The following is a 27,276-nucleotide window of genomic DNA, read 5'->3' on the forward strand; positions in this document are numbered from 1 at the left end:
TATAGAAAGAGGGGGGGGGGCGCTGGTTCTCCCCGAAATTGAAGCTTTGGAGATTTTGAAATTGAAGCTTTAAAAATAAAATTGTTTCATTACATTTATACATTTTTTGAATGCATTATCGAAAGGATGGAGTTCAAGAACTCTCTTTCGGTAATATTTCGAAATTGAAGTTCCAAAAACGCAATTTTAGATGATGTTGGATGATGTCAGGGGTAAAAGCATTCAGGGCTCCAAGCTTTTTTGCCGATTGTAAACCGTTTTATTGCAGCAATAAAATCGCTTGGGACATAAGATTTTCACTTTTACAACATAAATCAGCTCTGATCGGAAAGTCTACCCAAGATAACGCGAACAAACCAGAAAAGAAAGAAAGGTGGGGGAAGGGTATGGACGATTAATGAACTGGCAACATTCCCCCCTCCCCTCCTTAGTCTTGATTTGTAAAAAAATTCTTTTATACGATAGCAGGTGGTAAAGTTAGTAATAAAAAAAACAGCTTCAGTGAAGTAGATATATTTTTTAAAAGAGGAACACTGTCCAATATTCATTAATTTAAAAAAAGCAATAGGGGAACTGAATCCTCACTCAAGGGAGGGCCCCCGAATCATGTCCCTCAAATAGGCACTCAAATACAGCCTAAAGTAGCGTTTTAAATATTTCAGGCTGTAAATTTCTCTTCTGAAAAATTTTCGGAAGAGAACTCCCGAACCCCTTCTTCTAAGTTCACTACCAATGTCCTTAATTTGAGTTTTTAAGGCTTCAGTTTCTAAATTTTTCTCAATTAAAAGTACCCCCTTTACCTATATACATGACTTATGAACACCTAAAAGTTTTAATGTACTTTAATTTCAGAAAATTTTTGACAGAAGCTTCCGACTCCCTTTCCATTTAAGTTATCCAAAGATAGCCCAAAACAGAGTTCTTAAAACTTCAGAAACAAAAAATTTTCGGGCTGGCCATCGGAATACCCCCCCCCCCTCTTGTGTGAAGCAGACACACTAAAGGCAGTATAAGTTTGTGTTTAAGATTTATTTTTCCATTGAAAGAGCAACTTCCCTCCACACATCGCCAAAGACAATCCAAAGTTTTAAGACTTCAGTTTCGAAAATGTTTCGAGAAAGACCTTGAATTCCCAGTCTTGACTCACTCAAAAATAGCCAAAATAGCATTTCACTACTTCAGAATAGGGAAATTTTTGGGGGAGAGAGACCTCCCCCCCCCCCCGAACTCCTTTCCCTAAGTTCACTAAATTTGATTTAAATTTGTGTGTTTCCCCTTTTTCACCACCGAAGTTTTGAAAATTTAATTTCAAAAATTTATCGAGAGAGAGCCTTCGAAATCCCTCTTCTTAAGTCCCTCAAAGATTACCTAAAGCAGAGTTCTGAATACTACAGCTTCGAAGGAGGAAAGGGACCCCGAACCCCACCCTCTATGCTCATTAAAGATGGTCTAAAATTGCGCTTTTAAGACTCCAGTTTCGGAATTTCGCCTAAAGAGACCCCCCCCCCCCCCTCTTGACATTGCCAAAGACAGCCTAAAAGCTTTAAGACTTCAATTACAAACTTTTTTCGAGAGAGCGTCCCAAATACACTTTCTCTTAAGTCATTTTAGTATAGCCTCAAACAGTTATTAATGCATCAGCCACAAAACATTCTTAGGTTAGAACACTGAAACCATCTCTCATAAATTCACCAAAGATTGCCTAAATTAGTGTTTTTAAGACTGTAGTTTCCGAATTTTTTTTAAACCTCACTCTCCCCATTTTTACATCATTAAAGACAGTCTAAACATTTTTGACCTTTTTTGTTTAGTTTGCAAAGGAGAAATCCCAAACCACTTCAAAGCTTCAAAAAAGGCTTAAAATTAAGATTTTCGATTTTTTTATTCTGGAGCCCTTGAGTAGCCCCCCCCCCCTCTTAGATTCTCCAAAATATGAATGTGTTAAGACTTCAGTATTGTGGGTTAATTTGTGGACTTACCCTCTTTGCAAGAGCAGCATTTTTTCGCAAACTCGTGCTGCAGCTATTTTTCTCGTTTCCTCCCCCCCCCCCTATTTCCAGTCCAGCGAGTGTTAGATTGAAAGTCATTGTAATTTAGTGATTCTTCAAGTCTTAGAATATTTTACCAGAAACATTTCAAAAATGTAGGAACAGTTGCCCATCAGTGTTTCAAACCAGCTTGAAATTTGCCTCCGATTTTTTCCAGAATTCCCATTCTCATTAAAATCTTCAAAATCGCTGATAATTCCCGTTTTACTTGGTATGTGGACGCAGGGGCGGATACAGACTACCATTTTAGGAGGGGTCACGCAAAATAATGACCCCTCCCGCGCAGTTCCACGACCAAACCTACGGTTTTGGGTTAAAAAAATTCTGAAACTGCTTGGGTGTCATTAAAAGCACCAAATCGGCTAGGAATAAGGCACTTAATAGAGCATAAACATTACTAATTAATTTCATAAGCAATTGAAAGAAGTAATATTTAAATTTTTTACTTTTAAAAATAATTAATAAAATGAAAAGGTAACTGAAATTGTTTACATTTTATTCATTAAGTGTTTGAACACAATGTGAAAGATACTATTGTCGTCGGTTTAGGGGGGGTCATGACCCCCATGACCCTCCCCTTGTATCTGCCACTGTGTGGACGCCCTTTGATGTGGCGTAAACATTTCATCCCGTCAGCAATAACACTCAACCGGTGATTCGGATTCAACTCAAAGACAATTTAAGAGTGCACATAATTTTCATTTACGCGTGTAAAGTTCGCAAAGAAACAAAAACGCAAATGAGAAAAAAAACGAAAGGATGATCGAAAATAGCAAGTGAAAAGTAAAGACGAAAGGCAATCAATTCGAAAAATTAGCTGGCATTGCCAAAGAGGAGTTTTTGAAGTCAACACCCCCACCCCCCACCCCCAGGGTTTCAACATTTATTTCCAATATTAATATGGTGGTTTATTACAATACAATGGTGGTAAGGACAAAAACAAAACCCGGAAAGTAATTTCAGGTTGTACTATTAAGTTCTAAAATATTAGAGGTTCGCAAATCATTCATAAGTACCATGCAAATCAATTATTCGTATGTATGTAATAGCTCTTCAGCAAATAAGGCATTTCAACTGTCCTCGAGTAAATTTAAAAATTAGTAAATAAGAAAAGTGAATGAAAGTCCACAGTTCAGTCTCAACGCCTCAAAATACACAAAAACTGCTTAAGAAGTGATAAATACTTGTAAACTTGAGCCTATTCAGCTTTCACTGAATAACTTGTAATAGTCACTAAATGTGCAAGTTCAGTATCATAGAGCCACATTTTGAAATCGAACGAATGCACAAGAAGTTAACATATATTATGACAGAAGTAATTTTATTTTGGGAACAAATGGGTTATTGTTGAAATTAGAATTTAAATTTAGAAAGGCAATAATATTCAGGTGTGATTGATTTGCGAGTTCATAAAAAATTACCTGGAAGTTTCAAAAAGCAAATCGGGAGGGGGGGAGTAATTTTTAAAACTAAGACCCCTATTATTTGAATATATATATGTACAACAATAACTTTTGATATGCATACAATTCATTTCTTATGATAAAATAGTTTATTAAGTCAAAATATTCTGCATAGAAATGCCGGGCCAAGTGCCTGTTGCTGGTTATCAACACGCACTGGGCCTAGCTAGGCTGGTCCTAGTCAATTTATTAGATCCAAATGAAGATCAATGACCCTCCTTAAGCTATCTACCCCTTTGCTGATTACAGCCTCTTACGGGAAGCTGTTCTAAGTACCCACAACCTTACTAAAATAGCAATTTTGAACATTTGAGATCAAGGGGAAAATTGGAGATGTAGGGAGGTAAAAGCATAAAACGAACACTACTGGATTTCCAGTGAATAATTATAACATAAACACCTTTGTTACACACCTTAATTATTTTATTAGACATAGAGAAAATGTGATGTACTTATAAATTCAACTTTATAAAATTATATAATTAAAATTTTTATTTAAAATAAAAACTTTAAGTTAATTTGTTAGGTGCTCAATTGCATAAATTTAATTTTTTTTTTCAAAAAATCTGTTATGACCGAAAATTAGCTAAAGGTAATTAAATTCAAAATTGCAAAAATAAATAAGCATATAATTAAACAAGACTAAAGCGATTAATTCTTTAATTCTTTAGTTATTAAAATGAAAAATAAAATAAGCTAATCTAATGTAGCATGTGTCAAAATAACTTCTATTTGTCAAAAATATAAAAATATTTACAAGATGCAAAAGGATTGAAATCTTAAACAAGGGAAGCAAATTTTCGCGAATTAAGTTCATTCCCACAAAACAAATGTATATTTTACTAAAATAAAACATAAAATATGCTAATCTAAGGTAGCATATATGAAAATAACATCCGATTTGTCAATATATTTAAATATTTCCAAGATGCAAAAAGATAGAAATTTCAAACACAAGAAGCAATTTTTCGCGAAGTCTGAGTTCGTTCAGCGTTGGCATGTTTCCCATCGAAAAATTTTATTTGTTTTTCCATTAAAATTGAACAAAAAAAAACTAATCTAAGGTAGCATATGCGAAAATAACATCTGATTAGCCAAAACATTTAAATATTTGCAGGATGCAAAAAGATTGAAATTTCAAACACAAGAACAATTTTACGTGAAATCCAAGTAAGTTCAATGTTGTCATGATTTCCAAATTAATTCCTTTGTTAATTAATGAAATTAAACAAAACATAAACTAATCTAAGGTACCATACGTGAAAATATCTTTTGGTTGTAAAAAAACATCAAAATATTTACAAGATGCAAAAGGATTGAAATCCCAAACACGGAAGCAATTTTTTGGAAAGTTGCATATTGAACACATGTTCAGAAACTTGCATTGGTGAAATACTTTTTTAAAACTTTTAAACACAATCCGATGATTTTTGAGACAATTTAAGCACAAAGAAACTTTTTCAAGGTTTTAAAACGTTTTTAAGGCTTTCAAGCACTTGAAAATGAACTTTTTTTTTCAAGCACTTTTCAAGGTTTTTCAAGGGCGTACGAATCCTGATAAAGATCATATAGTAATATTAACATTTTGTTGTCATACGTCGACATTAAGGCAGTGTCAGGCCATATCAGGCAGTGCCTGACACGCATCTCAGTTGCTACATATTTTCTGAGGACTTTAAATGTTGTCTCGAAACTCAATCTTAGGATACTTGTGTGACAATCTCTTTGGTCTCACCAGGAAGGGTTTTTTTTAATGTATCTTAAAGGGTTAAAGATGGATTTTTTATTAAATCACGCTCTAACAAAAATGAAAAAATATTTTTGAAAAATATTATTTTCCGTTTAAAAAAAATAATATTTTTGTTCACAAGAAAACAATGAATAGAGAAGTTAAATTTAAAAATAAAAAAAAAATTAATCAAGCATATTTTCATCTAAAAATTTTAACGTAGAACTGCGAACTAAATAAAAACATTTTTGCTTACCAACTGCTTTAACAGCTCCACTGCTTCCAATATTAACTGCTGATGCCCAACTTTAAAAATATGAAGATCTTCTAAATCATCAGCCGTCAGATTTAAAAGATGACACCCATTTATTTCATTGTTTAAAAAAAAATGAACATATGGTAGTAGTGAATATTCTAAACCTGAAAGACGACGAAATTGTAATTATTCACAGTATGGAACAAATTTTTTTAATAATGCAGTAAAATTTGAATTCAAACAAATAATCTTTAGCGTCTTTTTTTATCTTGAATGTAAGCAAAATATTGTCCAACCAAAATTTCCCATCTCAGATTCTTTTCATAACCAGCTTCAGTAACAAAAATCTACACAAGTAATAGCAAGTAGAGACGTACTGAGTACTCGGTACTCGGCCAAATTTTGATCAGATACTCGGCCAATACTGAGTAGTTGCAAAAAATTGAATATCGTTCAAGAAAGATTTTAAATTTATAAAAAGTGCGAGCATATAATATACTGCAATCATTTGCAATTGTTATATTCATAAAATAAGACTGTATTCTATGTATAAGTTGAAAAAAAAAACACACACATACACACACATAAAATTTAATCATAGTAAAAGTTAAGTACTTTTTCTGTATCACATATTAGTGTAGGACAACTTACCTTTGGTCAGGAACATTCTAAGTGATCCTTAAGATGAATATTTATAAACTCGTAACAAAAAACCCTTTCAATCATATTGCAATGCATTCCTAATCACTTGAAAACTTAGATTGTGAATTTTTAAAACCTTGGTTTTACAGATTCAAATTTTACCATAATTATAACAATGCAGAGAAGTAAAATTAAGTAATTTTTTTAATAGTAAGAAAAAGGTTGTGACTTTGGGTAAAGAAATACTTATGGGGGGAATGCTATTAAAATATTTTAACAATCGGAATTATTGCACAAAATGTGAGATCAAGGATTTAAAGACATCCAACGAAAGTCGGATTTTTTTGTTGAATTTCTTTAAATTCATGAGCTCACATTTTATGCACTGAAAAAGACATTCCTTGTAATGCAGAAACATGTGACTGCAGTGTTCCTGCATATTTGTACTTTTAACGTTGTTTTATTAGCTTTAAAAACATGTAAGCCTGTAGATGTTGTTTACATTGATTTTCAAAAAGCTTTCGATAAGGTACCGCATGTTGCTCTACTAAGCAAATTAGCTGATATAGGAATAGGAGGGAAAACTTTCATTTGGGTAAAAAATTGGCTTACCGGAAGGAAACAAAGAGTAGTTGTAAGGGGAAATTATTCTAATTGGAGTGAGGTCTTAAGCGGGGTTCCTCAAGGATCAGTGTTAGGGCCTGTTTTGTTCATTGTCTTTATGAACGATATTCACAAAAATATTTCTGGGAACATGAATTGTTTTGCTGATGATGTCAAAGTTATGGGGACTGTAGAAAATGAAGAACAAGCAAATCAGCTGCAAGAGGATCTAGATCATATTACGGAGTGGGCTAATAAATGGGGTATGGCTGTTAATGTTGGGAAATGTCAAGTGCTACATTTAGGGCATGGAAATAAGTGTACAAGTTATTATTTGCAAGGTTCAGTCATTAGTCAGGCAGACAAAGTTACTGATCTGGGGGTCCTAATAAGTCAGGATTTAAAGTTTAGCCAACAGTGCAGCATTGCTAGCAACAAAGCCAATAAGATGCTTGGGTTTATCAATAGATCTATTTCAAATAAATCTAAAGAAGTTCTTCTGCCCTTATATAGAAGTTTGGTAAGACCCCATTTGGAGTATGCTGTTCAGTTTTGGTCTCCTTATCTTAAGAAAGACATTAATGTATTGGAAAGGGTTCAAAGGCGGGCTACAAGGCTAATAAGTGGACTTTCCCACTTAGATTATGATTTCAGGTTTAGAAGGCTAAAAATGTACAGTCTTGAGCAAAGAAGAGACCGAGGGGACATGATTCAGCTGTTTAAATTTATTAAAACGAAAGATGTTACGGGGCTAAAGTTTAGCACTGAAAACAGGACAAGGGGTCATTGTTTTAAGCTATTTAAATCTCAGGCTAACATGGATATTAGGAAAAATTATTATTTTAGCAGGGTAGTGGAACCTTGGAACAGCTTACCGGAAGAGGTGGTAATGAGCAAAGGAGTAGACAGTTTTAAGAGGGCCATTGATCTTCACTGGGGATTGTAAATTGACTAGGACCAGTCTAGCTGGGCCCAGAGCCTGTTGCTGGTCGTCACTTTTGTATTTGTATTTGTATAAAATTATTTATGTTTATAGGACTAGAACTATCAGGGTTCCCACTCCTTTTTCAAAATAAAAACTAAGGACTTTCTAAGCACTTTCTAAGGACTTTTTCAAAAAAATTAAGGACCTAAAAAATGCTAATTAAAATCAATCAACGCAAAATGCTATAGCAGTGTGGATGGTAAGACTGTAATTTAAAGCAATTTTAAAGCACAAAATTCTTTTAACAGGGAAAAATATCTTTCCTCTCAATTTTATGTTAAATGTTTTTTTTAATTGCATACATATAACGAATATATAAACCCCCTTCAGTTTGAAAAATCCCCCCCCCCCCAAAAAAAATAACACTTTAACTAGTCATCATTAGATTACAGAACCAGACCCAAAAATATTTATTACTTTTTAACTAAACCAAACAGGTTTTCAAAACTAATAAAATTTGTGATCTGAACTTTTTTTTCCTTTGTCAATTCCTAACTGGCAGCAATTTTATGTTGAACACTGAATGTTTTTATATTAGAGTACAATATGCAGCAGATTTTTTTAGGCAACAACTTGCAGAAAAAAAAGCACATTATACAGCCCATACATTAATGATATGCAAGAACAAAACAGGTCAATTCATAATCTTGCGTAAAAAAATGCTTACATGGATTTCACTAAATGACAAAGAGTACCAAAATGATTAAATAAAAAGCAATTAATTAGCTCTTAGTATGTACAAAACATTCAATAACTTTTGCATTTATGATAAACATTTTAATATTTACTTTTTAAAAAAAAATGTTTAATCAAAATAATTTATTTTATGCTATTGACTTTTCTTTTCTTTAACTCTTATTTACTTACTTTTTGGTACTTAATATGTTACGGTACTTATTTTTAAAAATTCATATTGGAGATCTTTAACATTGCGTCTATGGGGAAATATTCGGTTCCAGGAGATTTTATTCATATAAGCGAATATTCGTTCATCCGATACCCGATTAAGTGGGGCTGACAGTATATAATGGAAGTATTGCGTGATGCACAGTTAGAGTTGCGTCACAATGGTCTTTTTTATTGCATAGTATCATTAGTTAAAGACTTGTTTTTTTCAACCTACAGAATGAGATTAGGACCCCAAATCAGCTTCAAAACAAATCATAACAGCATTTAATTATAATTATTATTTTACTTCTCTGTTTTCTCTCAAGACAAACAGTTAAGATAAAATAAACCAAGTTAAAGCTCTGAAATATGTTTTATATTTTGAAATATAAACATACAAAATTAGTCATTACTGCTTAAATCGATTGAACACTAGAATAGTATGGCATCCAATCAGGCTCGGACTGGCCCGCCTGCCAACCTGCCCGAGGGCAGGTGCGCCCTTCCAACTTTTTAAGATGAAATGCAATGCAAACGCCTTCGCTGAAAAACAAAAATAAAAACTTGTCTTGCAAATTCAGAACGAAAGTTTCCTAATTGATTCGAAAGCTCTTATACCTTCCCCTCATTTTGAAGTTTCGAAAATTTTCCTCCAAGCCCGCTTTCCCTAATGTTATCGTCTAAAACTTTTCCGTCTTTTGAATTTCAATTTCGAAAAATTGCCGGGAAAAGTTCCTTCTATCCCCTCCCCTCCCTTCCCGTAATGTTTCCAAAGATGACCAACAAGAGCGTTTTTAAGACTCTTATTTCAAAAAAAAAAAGAAAAGGGAGAGACCTACGAATCTTCAATCAAAAAGACTGCCTATTCTAGAACCTCGATTTCGAAAACGTTCTGGAAGAAAGTTTCGAATCACATTTTTTCCCTTAACGTCATTAAAGACGGACGGCAATAGCGTTTTAGGATTAAAATTGAAAAAAATTTCTGGAGGTGGAGGCCACTAGACCTTCTCTCTTTATCTTCTAGCATCATCGAAGTTAGTCTAAAACTGCATTTTTGAATTACATGAACAAGTTTATTATTATTGGTAGAGTCGGTACTGGTTGCCGTTTGAATACAGTTGTCTAGGCGTTTGTCAGTGAGTTTTTCTACTCTTATTTTTAATGAATTTCATAGTGGAAAAGTTGAATTTCGTATAGAAATGGAGCAGTGCGCTTTTTATAACATAATGATCACTTGACATCAATGTCGCCTAGTGGAAAAAATATCACTCAGAAGATGCGAAATCAAATCACTGGGCGAGTTCCGAAATTCCGAATGTACTTATTCATTATTTCTTGTAAATTGCCGTTTTTGGCACGTGATTGAAAAAACTAGTGGAACGTGCCTTCCCCTAAAAGTTAACAAAGATGGCCTACAGTCAAGATTTTGCAATTTCAATGGGAAGTCCACAAAATCTCTCCTCTCCCAAATAAACAAAAATTGTCTAAAATTGTGTTAAAAAAATTCCAGGAAAAGGTCCACCAAACTCTCCCCCCCCCACCCCCAACACATCACAAAAAATCGTCTACAACTGTGTTTTTATGACTTTAATTCCAAAAATTTTGCAGGGGAGAGTCCCGCAACCCCCTCTCTCCAATGCCATCGAAGATTATCAAAACTTTTGAATTTTTGGAGTAATTTCGAAAAAAATCGCCGGAATCGAAATTTTTTTCGAAAATGTCGTTAATCGACATCGTTTCGAAAATGTCGTCGGCTTTCAATTACGTTTTTAACTTTAATTCCGAAAAAATTCCGGGGGACAGCCCTCGATCTCGAGTCCTTCTCCTAACGTTAATGAAGACCCACTAACATTATGTTTTTGAAGTTTCAATATTGAAAATTTGCCGGTTTACTCCTGACTCCATCCCTTCCCTTTACGCTACCAAAGATGGCTGACCATTGTATTTCAAAGCTCCAATTTCCAAAAATTTCCAATGGAAAGTTACAAACCCCGTTTCTTCCCCCTACGTCATAAAAGATGGCTTACAACTGCGTTTTTGAGACTTCAATTTCAAAAAATTTCCGGAGAGGAGCCCCCATGTCTTTTTTTCCTCATCTTTCAACATCATTCAAAGATCGTCTAAAACAGCGTTTTTGGAACTCCTACATCGAAAAGTTTCTGTTGAAAAGTTCTGAACCCCATGTCTTCTGCTACTTCATCAAAGATGGCCTACAATTGCGTTTTTAGGACTTCAATTCCAAAATTTTTTCCGGGGGAAACCCCCCCCAATACTAAAAACCTTTTTAGCAATACTTGCGTTTTTGAAGTTATCATAAAAGGACTGGGGTGAACACATGTCTCTCATCTTTCCCTTCAAGAACACAAAGATAGCAAATTATTGTGTTTTCAAAATATACCCTTAAATTTCAAAAAAAAATCCGGAACGGGACCCCCAAACCTCCCTTTCACTTGTTAACCTCCAAATAGTCTAAAAATGCGTTCCGAACAAAACTTTTCGGGAGAAAACCTGCAAACACTCCTTCCTTTGGGCGAATATTAAACAAAACTCAATCAACAAATAAATTCAAAACAATCTTCAAATTTTACTTACAAATTCAATTTTAGTATTTCATTATGTTCGGTACGTAAACTGTTAAAAAGAGATGCCATTTTGGTGCTGCAACCTTTCTTTTATAAGGAAAAAAGTACAGTTGAGGACCTGAATAACAACTGAAAAAACTTCACAAGTTTTCAAACGAATCAAAAGTTAAAGGGTGTAATTTAGATAATAGATCTAGAATATTAGTAAAAATTCTTTTTTCAATTTTTTATTCTTGTGTGTGTAATACTCGAAACACTTATAACTTTCATTCAAACTCTTTGAACGAAGCACCTTATTCGAAAAAAAAAAAAAAAACATGCTTCAGTTCTTAAACTTTTTAAAAAATTTATTCATTAGTCCCCCTCCCCCCCTTAATAAATTACTCAATCGCACCTCTCAAAGGATCTTCTGGATCCGCCACTGATTGCTCCCCTAAAATGATCGTCTATATCCTTTCCGTGACCCCCCCCCCCCCCATTGGCATGCGCCTTCAGAAAAATTGGGGTATGCGCCTTTTTGAGGACCCAGTCCGACCCTGCATCCAATATATATATTTCATTTTACTGAAAAAAATAAATAATTACATGCTTTAAACATGAGGCAACATTAAAAATAGTACCGGAAATTTACAGTAGAAAATTCATAACACATCTCGATCATCATTTGATGTTAAGTTGCCAGAGCAGTTCACACTGGAACTTGTCTGATGATTTGGGTACCCCCCGCGTCTAATGAGGTTTTATGAAGTGGGTGCTTATCGGTCGCGTCGTGTGTTTACTCCGAGTGTACAAAGGCCCTAAAGGGATCCCCAGCATAATCCGCGATAATAGTTTCATTGAACTTGAGACAAAACAATCTGTTATACAGTGAAATCCCGTTACAACGAACTTTAAGGGACTGCAAATTTTATTCGTTGTAACGGGAATTTCGTTGTAATGGAATTCAAATAATGTAGTAGTAGTTATATAGGGACTGAAAATATAGTTCGTTGAAACGGAAATTTCGTTGTATTGGTATTCGTTGTAACGGAATTTCACTGTACTTCCTGGGTATAGAATGAGAAAACAGAGATAAGGTGGCGAACTACCAAACAGCCATTGCCATCCGTTATAGTCAACACATCTCAACTGCTAATCCAAATCCAAACCTAGTATTTCCCCTTTACGATCCAAAAGCACGGTGTTGACTGGATTGCTACCAAATTCCCAGTCTAACAAGAGTGGAAATGAAGATACTGTCCCCCCCCCCCCCTACACGTTCTTCGTCTACACTCAGAAACTCTCGAAGAAGAGGGTCCCAATGTAGGCGAAAGGAAGAGGTGTGAGGAAAGAAGAACTTTATCATCACTGACAATTAAAAATTTTTAAATTGCGAACAGTAGTGGAAACTAAGGACCTGGAAAGAGAACTAAGGACCTTTAACCAAAAATAAGGACTTTTAAGGGCCCTTATTTTTCAAAATCAAAACTAAGGAGTTTCTAAGGACTTTTAAGGACCGTGGGAACCCTGACTATAATAGATTGATACAATTTATTTTAATTCCAATTTGATTAATCTTACCTTTTACTTATTTGTTTATTGTTAATTTTGAAAATAACTTTTTTGTAAAGTTTTTGACACAAACTAAATTTTTTAAATAATGTCAGGGGTCTGGCCAGAGGATATTTGGGTCCGTTAACGGACCCTTCACAAAATCCCAATCAACCAAAACGGACCTTTCACAAAATCCCGATCAACCAAAACGGACCTTTCACAAAATCCCGATCAACCAAAACGGACCCTTCACAAAATTCTGATAAACAAGATCGGATCTTTCACAAATTGTTTATTAAAAGAGCAAATGTGAAAGCAAAATAACGCATATTTCTGTGTATAAACCGATAATTTTTGGAACCTTTTCTGAAGTCAAATTAGAGGGATCAGCTTATACAAAATCGTCTAATTTTGCAAAAGAAAAAAAAACAAAAAAACGGCACTCTTGTGATGCTCCTGCAAACGATAAATAATTGATACTGCCAAATAAATATAATGCTTGTTGTTTGTTTTATCACAGCTAATTAGCAGCGGTGTTGTTGTAAACTTTTCTGAAAAGGTGTTGGTAAGCACTTTTCTCCCCGCTCATGATTTAATAAACAATAATAATATATATCTGCGAAATGAGCTTAAAACTGCAAAAGGATAGTAAGGGTGGGGGGAAAATATGATCGCTTCAGATAGGGTTACCAACTTCAAAATTATCACCACTTAGAGTCTGGCGTTGAACCTTTATATTGACTTGATTAGAAAAAATTCTCATCATTTTATCAGCTTGTCAATATTTGCGTTTTTAAGGTGCGGTGCGATGTTTAACTGTTATTTTCGGAGAAAATTATATGGGTTTTGATTTTTCGATGCTAACAAAGATGATTAACTTTAAATAAACTCTTTTAAATACCGTTTTTTTTTTTTAATTTTATTTATTTTTATTTTTTTGTTTTTTTGTTTTTGAGATGATGCACTTTGAAAAATGCAATCTTTTAACATCCGATATGAGAATCATATTTTGTTCTTTTTTCAAACTAACTTCGCTTTATTAGGATGCAAATAAGTCTTTTTATTTTTGTTAGAACTCTCATTTCAAGTTTTTAAAGCAAAATTCAATTTTCTTTTATGATGATAGATATAGATGGTTTAATTTTTTTTTTTTTTTTTGCTTCAACTGTGTCCACAGATATTAAGGAAATGTTTATCATAGGACTCTAAAATGCAATTTTAAAATAATTTTATCAAAAATATTTCTCTTACAAGCCGTTTTTTATACTTTTGATGCCTTCACTTTGAGAATTGCGATCTCTTTGAATCCGCTATGGGAATCCGATTTTTCGAATTTTTGATGTTTATTACGCTTTGTTAAGAGGTAAACAATTAAAATATCTTTTTATTTTTGTTAAAATCACGGAATTTATAAGTTTTAAACGAAATTCTGTGCTTTTTAAGAGTCTTGTCTCTTGGGCCAAAAAGTTAAAAATGCTGAACCCTTGTCTGAATTTTATTTTATTTATTTTTTTGTTTTGTTACAAATATTTTAAATACTGTACGGAAATGTTTATAGTATAATTTAACATAATGTAGAATGGTAGATAAATGTTGATACTTGAGAGAGCGATGTCCCCCCCCCCCTCACTAAATGTCCAGAACGATATAAAAAACACTCCAGAATAATATTCTCGACATAGAGGAAAACACTTAACTTTAAGTTTAATTGATGCAGTTTGTGCCATCTCTAAATTCTAAAATTTCGTTTTAACATTTTTTTTTTTTTTTTTTTTTTTTGCGAAATAATTTGATTTTTCACAAAATTATTTGATTTTTCACAAAAAACGGACCCTGTGAAAAATCCTGGACAGACCCCTGAATGTGTCATTAAATTTCACCTGGAATTTTGTTTTAAATTCTATTACATGGCCATGAAGGTCTATACTACTACTCCAATAAGTTCAAAATTCATCATGTGTGTGTCGTTGGTTCTTCTTAAAACACTCTGTAACTCGGTACTCGGCCGAGTAGTGAAAGGTCGAGTACTCGGTACTCGGCCAAAGAAATACTTGGTGCGCCTCTAATAGCAAGGGTGCAGAATATATTCAAACACCTGAATTAAGATCAGGAGAAACTTTTGAACAATGAGAAAAAATGTTGATGCTGATTATGTACAGAAAGAATTTGGACTTAGTTGGTAACTTTTTGAACAGTTCAAAAAAATGTATAACATTGATAGGACACAGGATTTTAAATATCAGTTTTGAAATCAAATTTTAAAAAACGATGCAAAATGATACCAGAATCACATAATTTCTAGACCATTGTTGACTTTTTGAGCAGCTTATTTTTCAGGGATTAAAAATTTTTTCTCTTAAGCTCTAGCCACTGATCCTATGACAGCCATTTTCAACACCAGAGCAACTTTTCTAACTCATATTACACAAACAATATTTTTTGCTTATCTTATTTATTTCCCATAGTTTTTTCAGTACTTCGGAAAGAGCAATGCACATACATAGAACTTGATTTTCCCAAACATAAAAAAATGTCAAAATTATGAAAGAATTATATTTTAGTGACAGCACTATGATCCATTTCCCAAAAAACTTTGAAGCAATTAGAAAAAGGGCTCATAGCAAGTGGGAAAAAATATATAGGAGTTTAAAAGAAAAAATATAGGAGTTTGATAGCAAAATATATAGGAGTATGATAGCAAAATATATAGGAGTTTAAAAGGAAAAATATATAGGAGTTTGGTAGAAAATATATAGGAATTTTGAAAAAGTATAGCATTTAGTGTTTGGAGCACTGTACAATACAAATCAGAGAACCAGTATCAATACTACATTTCTATTATGCATGATGTCATAGCGATGTGAAGAGTCGCAGATGTGAGAGCAAATGAATTTTTGTACCTCGTCACTCATATGAGTCATGTTTGTTTAAAACAATTTTGATTCAATAAGGAAAAATTCTGTGAGCATGTTTCTTTTTTCTTTTTTATTTTAAACATGGAATTCTACAAACAATATCAGAGAACTTTATTAAATTTTTGGTCAAACGAGATATCATTAGAAGTATACCGCATACTAAAAATATCAATTCTCCGATTATTTTAAGAATTTTATCACAAAACGGCATGAAAAAGCAATTACAAAATTCAAATTTTACCTTACGTGCTTTGAAAAATGCATCTATTGATTGCTAAAACTAGGTAATAATTAATTTGGACATTCTTTTTTTGATGTCATAAATCTACCCATAATCCTTGATATTGGTACTTCATTGCTAACAGTGACAATGAAAAGTCCCGTCGACTCCATGTCTCTCGTCTCACTGGTTTTGTTGGACGTACCATGAGAAAATTATTACAAAAAGTGTGCAACACTCTGCCTCCCCTTGTTTCATTATTTACAGAAAAAAACTGATTTTACTAAACAAAGGCAAAGAAAAAAAAAAGACTGCACTAATGGATCACGTTTGTGGGAAAAGGTCAGTGTCATAGGCTTGATTCATTTAAGCAGCAAGTCTGATTCATATATTCTCCTATTTTTTAATGTTAAAACTGGATTTTGTTTAGTTTTTGAGAAATTGTTACATTATAGTGGCTAGACGAAAGGGGGTGTTAGAAGAGCCCAAATGGAAGAACCATCCATTATTCTCCCCAATTTGTAACCATAACAGAGTAGATAGAAAAAAATGAGTCAAAAAAACTTTTCTGAGATGAAGACCAATTTCTGAAATTATTGGAAAATCTACACACAAAATAAGTACATATTTGAAAAAAAAAAGAAAAAATCCTGTAAAATGACTTTTTTCATTGAGATAGTTACATTTTTCAGCGAGCTACAAGTTTTGAAACATTTGAAGTACTCAAAGTTGAATTGGTACCAAAATCTGCACAAGGCATTTTCAAATATAATCATTTGAGCTACAACCGGTCATTTGAACTACATGTAAGAAAATTAAAAGCTTTCAAAATCTTTACAGCAGTAGGCTTAAAGACTATTAAAATTACAAAGTAAACTCATTAAAATAATAATTGAAAACAAGTTGAAAGTTGCAAGTTCATATATTTCATAAAAATAATCAAACAGAAGTTTAACCCATTAACGCCCACTGTCCTCGTTTGAGGACAGCCAATAAATAATTATTTAAAAGCTTTATAACTAACTTAAAACTGTAATTTCATTTTTCTGAGGGTAGATGACAGCACTATAGATATTCTATACCAGTTCCACATTTTTGAGGTTATTTTTTAGTGTTGTTATTTGGATCGCCATTTTTCGATTTTTCTAATGCTACATGTGCCTGCTCTTTTTGAATTTTTACACCGAAAATTATCAAGGTAAGTTTTAATATTATTTATATAGTTGCCTTCCTTTAGAGTTGTATTGAACATATAAAATATAATTAAATCTTTTCCCACTCATTTTTTGTTTTATATATTACATAACATATTGCTGTCCTCAATTGAGGACGCTGGGCGTTGAAGGCAAAATCAAAAGAATTTTTCCGACGCTAATTATTTGGAGGTTTTAAGCACATATTTGCATTCTGTTTAGATTCAAAACACCTTAGACATCAAAAATAAGTTTTCTTTTTATTTTAAGATTGTTACTCGCGAATATTATACGCAAGTATTATAAAATAGTATGCCTCGTAAATTTCTTACAATTGAAGAAGCTCACGAATATTTGTTCTCAGAACAAATTGAAGCAGACATAATTTCAATTCCCTCTGAAGTTGATGAGCTCACAGATGAAGAGGATATTGATGATGAAGGCACAAATTTACCGGAAATATCTGATATCACAAGTACTGTGGAGATTGAAATTACAGATAAAGACGACAGTGATGTAGAAGAGAACTATGGTATGCCTCCACCAACCAAAAAAAATGCAGGGAAAAGAAGAAAAAAGTTAATTGGATAAAAAGTCAACCACAGTACACAAAATTGAAAGAAGAAATAAAAGCAAATGAATTTTTAGGGGACGACACAGACATATGGCAACTAAGTTAGAAACATTTGAAAAAAATTTTACTCCAGAAGTTTATGACCTCATTCTAAGGGAAACCCTTATGTATGCTGCTGAAATAAAAAATATTCTCCAGACTATGCTCTATCTAAAAATGATTTGATGATACTTATAGGATTTTTAATATTTTCTGGATACCACGTACTGCCTAGTGAGAGAGACTACTGGTCCGACTATGAGGACTTGGGGATTGACTTAGTAAAAAAAAGCATGAGCCGTAATTCTTACACCCTTCAAAAAGAAATAGTGTCTGTCCCTCAACCAAAGATAATACGAGAATACAACACGTTTATGAGAGGTGTTGATCAGCATGACTGGTACTTGGAAAAACACATAATATCCATAAAGGGAAAGAAATGGCATTGGTGTTTGTTTACCCGAATGATTGACATGGCAGTTGTAAATGCTTATATTTTGTATAAGACTCTGCACAAAAATGACACTAAGAAACAAATGCCGATCAAGGACTTTCGACGTGAAAATGCTGTGGCTTATCTGAAAAAGGGTCAAAGCAATCGTGTAGAAAGAGGTCGACCAGCTAAAATTCTTCGTCATCTGGTGCAGTTTTTGAGGATGTAAGATATGATCCTATAGGGCACAATATCTCAAAAAGGGCGATGTCAGACGGATGAATGTAATTCGAAACCACGCACATTTTGTAATAAGTGTAATGTTACTTTATGCATACCCTGTTTCCCAAGATTCCATTCTAAATGAAGCAAATATTGGGTTTTTTATTACCCAATTTAAAATTTTAACTTCTTTATATTGCATTTTTAAAAATATTTTATACTTATATGCTCTAAGTATTTTTATTGTATTAAAACATATTTACGTGTACATATATATATATATATATATATATATATATATATCAGGGGTCTGGCCAGAGGATATTTGGGTCCGTTAATGGACCCTTCACAAAAATCCGATCAACCAAAACGGACCTTTCACAAAATCCCGATCAAACAAAACGGACCCTTCACAAAATTCTGATAAACAAGATCGGTTCTTTCACAAATTGTTTATTGAAAGAACAAATCTGAAAGCAAAATAACGCATATTTCTGTGTATAAACCGATAATTTTTGGATTTTTTTAAAAGTCAAATTAGGGGGATCAGCTTATACAAAATCGGCTAATTTTGAAAAAAAAAAGAAAATCGGCACTCTTGCGATGTTTCTGCAAGCGATAAATAATTGCTAAAGCCAAATAAATATAATGGTGGTTTGTTTTATCACACCTAATTAGCAGTGGTGTTGCTGTAAACTTTTTTGAAAAGGCATTGGTAAGCACTTTTCTCCGCTCATGATTTAATAAACAATAATAATATATATCTGCGAAATGAACTTAGAACTGCAAAGTGATAGTAAGGGGGGAGGGGAATATGATCGCCTCAGGTAGGGTTACCAACTTTAAAATTATCACCACTTAGCATCTGGCATTGAACCTTTATAATGACTTGATTAGAAAATATTCTCATCATTTTACCAGATGGTCAATATTTGCGTTTTTACGGTGCGGTGTGGTGCAATGTTTAATTGTTATTTTGCGAGAAAATTATATGGGTTTTGATTTTTCGATACTAACAAGGATGATTAACTTTAAATAAACTCTTTTAATTACCGTTTTTTTACTTCCTTTTACAAAAAAGGAAGTATTGTATTCGCGAAAAAATTTTCACTCAAAAATCGCCCTTAATTTCCATTTTGCTCACCCCCAAATGAATGTTGAGTTTTTTTTTCGATTCGACCACATGCGGAAAAGTGCCTAAGAATGTATAGACACGCGAAATATCCATTTTGACCATCACCGAGGTAATTACAACGACTTTTCTCATGACGTCTGTATGTATGTGCGTATGTATCTCGCATAACTCAAAAATGGTATGTCCTAGAAAGTTGAAATTTGGTACATAGACTCGTAGTGGGGTCTAGTTGTGCACCTCCCCTTTTGGTTGCTTTCGGATGTTCCTAAGGGGGTCTTTTGCACCTTTTTGGGGGGAAATCATTGTTAATATCAATGCAAACTTAAGTGGTGTTACAATTTGGCGGACACTTGGCGATATATCGCCAGTCTTTTGGTCGCCAAGTTTTGTCGCCAACTTGGCGGAAAATTTGGCGATTTTTTTTTATCTGCTTTTAATTTGGCCATCGTTTTTAATATTTAGAGATTAAACTATTGAATCACATTAAAATTGCCAATAATGGGAAAATGACATTAAAATGGAGTAAAAGGAAGTCATGTGAGGCACACATCAGCTCGTTTTCTTTAGATGTCTACATTTTGAAAAATGCAATCTTTAAACGTCCGATATAAGAATCATATTTTGTTCTTTTTCCAAGCAAATTTCGCTTTATTAGGATGCAATTAAATGAAAAGTCTCTTTATTTCTGTTAGAACTCTCATTTCAAGTTTTTAAAGCAAAATTCCATTTTCTGTTATGAGTCAAAAATTAAAATGCTGAATAGATGGTTTATGTTATTTATTTTTTTGCGTCAACTGTGTCCACAGATATTAATGTCCACAGATATTAATGAAATTTTTATCATAGGACTCTAAAATGCAATTTAAAAATAATTTTATCAAAAATATTTCTTTTACAAGCCGTTTTTATACTTTTGATGCCTTCACTTTGAGAATTGCGATCTCTTTGCATCCGCTATGGGAATCTGATTTTTCGAATTTTTGATGATATTTACGCTTTGTTAAGAGGTAAACAATTAAAACACCTTTTTACTTTTGTTAAAATCACGGAATTTATAAGTTTTAAACAAAATTCTGTGCTTTTTAAGAGTGTCTTGGGTCAAAAAGTTAAATGCTAAACCCCCTATTCTGAATTTTATTTTATTTATTTATTTTTTTGTTACAATTATTTTAAATACTGTACAGAAATATTTCTAGTATAACATATTTCTGTACAGTATTTAAAGTAATTGTAACAAAAAAATTTTAGATAAATATTGATACTTGAGAGAGCGATGCCCCTCCCCCCCGCCAAATATCAGAAAAACACTCCAGAATGATTTTCTCGAAATAGAAGAGGAAAACACTCAACTTTAAGTTTAATTGATGCAGTTTGTGCCATCTCTAAATTCCAAAATTTCGTTTTAACAAAAAAAATTTTTTTTTGCGAAATTTTTTGATTTTTCACAAAATTAATTCATTTTTCACAAAATTATTTGATTTTTCACAAAAAACGGACCTTGTGAAAAATCCTGGACAGACCCCTGTATATATATATATATATATATATATATATATATACTATACATACATAAAAGTAAATACAAATGAAAGCATTTTTTACTTATTTGTAGTCAATAGTCATTATTTTCATATTGTTACTTGTACATTTTAATAGTTTGAATTAATTTTGCAATTTATAATTTTTATTTAGAGTGCATGTTGTATAGCTATTTAAATATAATTTTAAGAAATTCTTTTAAAAAACTTAAAATGAGATGCAAATCGCACATTTTTACATGTTAAAACAAAGTTCATTTACTTCTTCTACAAAGAAGATTTCGTATCCCTGAGCGCCCAGCATCCTCAAATGAGGACAGGCTGTAATTTTAAAATAAATTTAAAATATGTTTTAATTTCAGGTTATATACTCTCAAGAGACAATAATAAGTCAAATTTATTAGATTCGTTAAAATATATTCGGCAGAAATAATTTGGGCGTTAATGAGTTAACACATATGCTAAAATTAAAGATCTAAGAGTGCACAGTGCAGGGGAGAAAGAAGAATGGATCAAAGAATTTTGCATTTTTGGGTAGCATTTAACATCCGACGAAAAAAATACAGGAGTTAGTGAGAAAATATAGGAAATATAGGAGAATATCTGACAAATTGTGAAAATAAAGGAGATATAGGAGAACTATGAGCACTATAAGAAATTACATTTACCTAGTTACGTCAATAAAGAAGATTTGAAGCTGAAAACTAATTTAAGCTTGATTTTTTGAATACTATTTCAAAATCTTCATATTGCATTTTGCTCATTAAAATTTAGAAATGTAAAAACACACGCAATTTGTGCATGTTTTTAGGTTTTTTTATTTTTTTTCATACTGTAGTCACATCCCCTAATATTTGAGCACATACGTTTGAAGAGATCCAGAGGCGTAGGAACTTGGTAAAAGTAGGGGGAGCTGGGGCTCACAGTAGGAAATGTACGGATCCAATGGGTAGAAGCTGTGGCGCAGCCAGAAAATAATTTGGGTTGCAGTCTTTTTTTTTTTTTTTTTCATATGAAATTAGCATCGATGCTACCATCTCTCTATCTCTCTTTCCCAGCATTTTTTTCAATGATATTTAATATCATTGCCCATGTGGGTTCGGTGATAAAACTTCTGGTTTTGAAAAGGGGACTCTCAGTACTCGATGAGCACGTAAAAATTGAGGGGGTCCAGGGGTTTTCCCCCGGAATTTTTTGAAATTCTAGTTCTGAAATTGTAGTTTTATGCAATGTTTGGTGATGCTGAGGGGAAAAAATGTTTGTCCCTGAAAATTTTTTTAAGTTGATGTCTTAAAACTACGATTATATATCTACCATACTAGCAGTACCTGCACGGCGATGCCTGTGCTAAGAATTTAAAAGAAGTCCGTTGAATAAAAAAAATCTATGCCCCCCCCCCATACTGATGTGAAACTATCATTTTTCTTCAATTAAAACACACCTTTTCAAAAAACCTATTGAAGTCTCTTTGGAATTTAAAAATATACGCCAAAACACATAAAATGATTAACAGTAGCTTTAAAACTCAAAATAATCCTTCAACTGTATAGTTCATCACTTAACGCATCAAGCAACCACGCTACCGTAACCCTGCCCTTTAGCGAGTGAAGCGGGTTTTCTGCTAGTTAAAATGTTTCTCCAAAAAACAATACTTTACTAAAAACGTCATAAAGAACAATATTGAATAATACAGCAAATCAAATTGTTTACTTAGATAAGTAACTATCTTCAACTATAAGAACAAAAACAAACGAAGAAATAAGGAAAACAAAACCCAATAGAAAAAATCGTACAAAATCAAATTATGTACTTGAATATCGAAAAAAAATCTCAAATTTCAAAAATCAGTTCGCTGACCACAGCAGTCCAGCAATAGCGTAGCGTCTGAGCCGCACGGCATGGTTCCTCGCAGCTAGTGACACTGTGAGCCAGCGCCCTCTTGATGAGTTAACTTATCCCGCCATCTATTAGGAATTCACAGAACTAAACAATTAAACATTTAATTTGCAATTACAAATATTTCGGTCACTCTGATTTAAAAAAAAAAAAAGTAGCTTATAGCCTTGCTCAATAAATGAACTATTCAACACAAAAATAATTTTTCAATTCGAACCAGCAGTTCCTGATATTAGCGCGTTTAAACAAATAAACTCTTCAGCCTTATATTATTAGTATAGATAGATCTGTTGACTTTAGTGAAAATGATGTAACACATTGATTGTCCTCGATCGATTTTTCGAATCGATTTACATCGCCCTCCAAATATTTCAAATTTGAAGTTCCAAAAAACGCAATTGTAGACAATATCCAATTAGGGGAAAAAAGGGTATAGTGTTTGTTCTTCTGTGGGAAAACTTTCAAAACTGAAGTCTTAGAGAGCGTTCTTCAATCATGTTATCAGAAGAGGTTCCTTCCTCTTAAATTTTTCAAAATTGTAATTGTAAAAACTCCATTTCGTCGTTTTTTTTGTTTTCTTTTCTTTTTTACTTCAATATCAGAGAGAAGGGTTTCGACAGCCGCGCTCCAGTAATTTTTCGAAATTGTAGTCCAAAAAATAGACTGTAGCTTTTATTTGTTAGTAAAATTAGGGGCCCAGCAAGTTTTTGAAATTGAAGCCCCAAAAACGGAACATTATATGATATCATATGTTGTTGGAGGGCCAGGTATTAAGGGACTCTCTGCCGGAAATTTTCAGGAAATCGGAGTCCTGAAAACAAAATTTGAGATACTCTGTAAATAGTTTTGGTGGGAAAGGAGGGCTTTAGCTGCGTAGCATTTATAAGACATTGTGATTTTCAGAGAACTAGAAAAAGGGAATAAATGAAAGAGGAGGGCGGAAAAACAGTATGTTTGAAATGTGGTAAAAGGAAATGTTCATTATGTATTAAATTGTTCAGATACTTTTTAGTAAAAATACTTAATAGAAACTATAAAATATTATTAGAGCTTTTTTCTGAAATAATAAATGAAAAGTAACAATTTTAACATGAAAATATATCTGTAAGCGACAAAAAATCTTAATTTTGAGAAAGCGAAAAACAAGAATAAAAAAAAAAAAAAAAAAAAAAAATTCTTCTTAAATTATAATCTGTTTAAAATTTTTCATTTCAATAAACTTGCACCGTTTAAACTGTGTTTTACATTGTAACTGTTTTTACAATTATGGAGGTTTTTTTGAATAGTCTAATGAAGATTTAACCGATTTTTATTAGTGTGAATTTTTGTTCTTGTAGTACCTTTAGTATTCTTTGAATGATATTTATCTTTGCAGTTTTATAACTTCAAAAAAATATCTATCCCTGACGGTTTACAATAGGTCAAAATAACTGGCACAAAGTTTTTTTTTTTAATTTTCACCTGGGATGGTTCTAGAAATTGCGTTTCTTTATCACGGCAATGATATGTGCCGCGAAAAGTAATTTCTAGGTATGCCACTGATTTAGGTTGTTTCTCTTGACAATATTTCCCACCCAAAACAATAAATTTAAGTTTTAAAGAAATTTAAAAATTTGTTCGAATGATATATATGGGGAGGAAAAGGGTGAAAGCGAACTCAAATGCACTGATCACTCCATCTGTCATCTGCTTTTGTTGCTTGTTGTTTTTGGCGTGGAAATGCCTAGAAAAAGCAGATAACGTTTTTGAAATCAGGTTTGAGGCAAACTGTACGGCAAAAAGCTGTAGTACGAGAATTTTTCCGGGGGAGCTGAGCCTGTCTGAAATATTCCAGGGGAAGCCCAAGCTCCCCCAGCTCCTATGCCTATGAAGAGAACAGGTACAATACTATAATAAATACAAACAGATTTCGAAAATAAAACAAAAAAGGTTTGTTTTTTACATAAATTTAAAAAAAAAAGTTCACATGCGCCCCCTCTCCCAAGGTTCGCGTTTACGCGCTATAGCGAGTTTTTTACGCAAATTCGCGGGAAAGGGACCCGACTTCCGCGAAAAATCGGGTCCCAGGGACCCAGAAAACCCAAAAGATAAGAACTAGAAAAAAATTGGAGAAAATGTTAAAAGATTTATTTAGTAAATGCTTTTAATCCTCAGTGACCAGGAGAATCAACAGAGAGGGATCTAAATGATCCTATCTCTTTATCAGCTATTCAAACACTCCCCAATTGTTGACCAGTCAATGGAATTTTAGTGATAGGACTGGAGCCTACAGTGACCTCCTGGGCATAGCTCAGGGAGCAAAATATTGCAAGTTCATAAATAGCCCGTTGTACTGTATTCTAAGAATAAGCTCTCCCTCAACTTTTATCTTGAGAAAATTCCTAAAAACAGTAATAAAGACTAAAAGTAAAGTGGTTTCAATGCAATCTTCAGGATTAAAATAAGACAATTGTACAGTAAAAATGTAGCTATTTTGCATTCATATAACCAGAATTACTTTTGAAAATCATTATTTTGCATCCCCAACAAAAGGAGGGAAGAAAAAAAATGACAAACATTTTCCAGATCGCGCTAAACACAAAGTTCTGAACTTCAAATTTTTCTTGTTAAATTGCTTATGAATAGTTGAATTATATACAAAAGCATTTTAACTTGCAAAAGCATTTTAACTTTTTCTTGTAATTCATCTTTTTCTGATGAGCTATTTTTATTTGGACTTGCAAAAGTCGGGTATTAATCGATCGCGCCATTTTGAAACTGGCGCGATTTTAAAAATAGCACAAAAGCCAAAACAGGTATTTTGAACGAGTCAAAATCAAGTCAAATATATTGATTTAAGATTGCAAATGAGCAATTTTCACAATCATAGGAGAAAATGTTTCGTTTTTGCGATCGCGATTTTTGCGTTGGGTTCATTTGCTTACGATTTATTTTTTAACTATTTTTTTTATTATTATGTAATTGCCAATGATAATTGTCGGGCTGTTCGTTTTTTTCACTAAGAAAAAATTTCCAGGAAAACAAAGATTAAGGGAGTGCTTTTTGCTTGATTAATCAGAGGCACTCGTTTTTTATTTTACGAAGGTAAATTTAGAGTTAATCTCATTGTGTAACTGAGACCAAATAGTTTCTCACGTAACTAAGTCTTGCAAGTGTATTATTTCAAAATAATTTTACAATGATAATTACATAAAATTAGAACAAAATTAACCAATTTATTTTATTTCATGCCTTTTTTTCCCCCAAGTATAAATATTTTTACATTTTTAATTTATACGCTAAGATTTTCTGTTTAAAATTTAAGGGACTCATTTTTTCCACCTAAGGACCCAAATTTATTTCATTAATGGGTCCCTGGGACCCAGGTTACGGATAGTTGAGCACGAACACTGCTCTCCCCTGTAGTTCAATCATGGGCGCCCATATGCAAAATTTTAAGGAGGGGGGGGGGACTCAAATATTTTAACAATGGTTTAGCAGGATATTTTCCCCATGGAAACCGATTTCAGGACAGATTAGAGTCATTAATATTTGACATTTTTAATAACTTATTCATTAATGGCTGGAGAAGAAATGTTTTTACATTTTTGCAAAGAAAAAAGTACTACTAAAAGCAAGGAAGTTCTAATTTCTAGGGGGAGGGGTTCGAGCCCCCCCCCCCCTATATGGGCGCTCTTGAGTTCAATCACTCACTATAATTTACTACATGGTGCGAAAATTTACGAAATCATTTAATCAAACTGAGCCAATATACTCCGCAGTTCCACAAAAATAAACAGTATACACACGCAAGCTGCCACTTCAAACTTACTATACCCCACCCCTTTTTGGAAATAAAACATTACTTTCCAAAGAAATTAAAACAATAAAGCGCATCAATATTACTCAAAAAGGTTTTAAGCGTTTACGAACTTGGAGGCATTTAATACTATTTTTTTCTTTTTTCAGAAATACAATGTAGAACCCAAAGTTTACATGCGAGAGCTCTTCAAACATACCTTTTAACCATTCGGCAACATGTTCCGGGGACCATTCAGCAACATTAACATAAGCCATTTCTGTTTGTAATCTTCATAATATAGCTTGATCTGTAGTTTCATTAAACACATCTGTCCAAAATACCTTGACACACAAAAAAACGGATCATAACACTTTTATACTAAACCAACACTAACGCGATTGTCATCAGTCATCATCAAAACACAACCACAATAACCGATTTAATAATGTCCGTCACAGCTACAGTTAGAGAAGGAACTTCATTCACTAATCGACGAGCACGACCGGGAGCGACCGGTTAGTTAATCACGTGACAACTAATGATCACGTGCTCCAATCAACCAATCAACTGCTTAGAATAATAACCACTGCAGTAACCGGTT

At 33.0% G+C, this 27,276-nt stretch overlaps 1 protein-coding gene across 1 annotated transcript in view; it reads right to left on the bottom strand.

Moving 5' to 3' along the window:
- Window positions 1-26,956, bottom strand: part of LOC129218867 (uncharacterized) — a 191,709-nt gene extending 164,753 nt beyond the window's left edge. The window contains exons 1-2 of the mRNA XM_054853188.1: window positions 26,893-26,956; window positions 5,497-5,660 (exon numbers count right to left, since the gene is read on the bottom strand). Of these exons, the coding sequence (XP_054709163.1) occupies window positions 5,497-5,660; window positions 26,893-26,950 (222 nt within the window). The 5' untranslated portion in view covers window positions 26,951-26,956. The remainder of the gene's footprint in view (window positions 1-5,496; window positions 5,661-26,892) is intronic.
- Window positions 26,957-27,276: the final 320 nt, after the last annotated feature.

The sequence above is a fragment of the Uloborus diversus genome, chromosome 3 (genome assembly GCF_026930045.1).
Source record: "Uloborus diversus isolate 005 chromosome 3, Udiv.v.3.1, whole genome shotgun sequence".
Taxonomy (NCBI): domain Eukaryota; kingdom Metazoa; phylum Arthropoda; class Arachnida; order Araneae; family Uloboridae; genus Uloborus; species Uloborus diversus.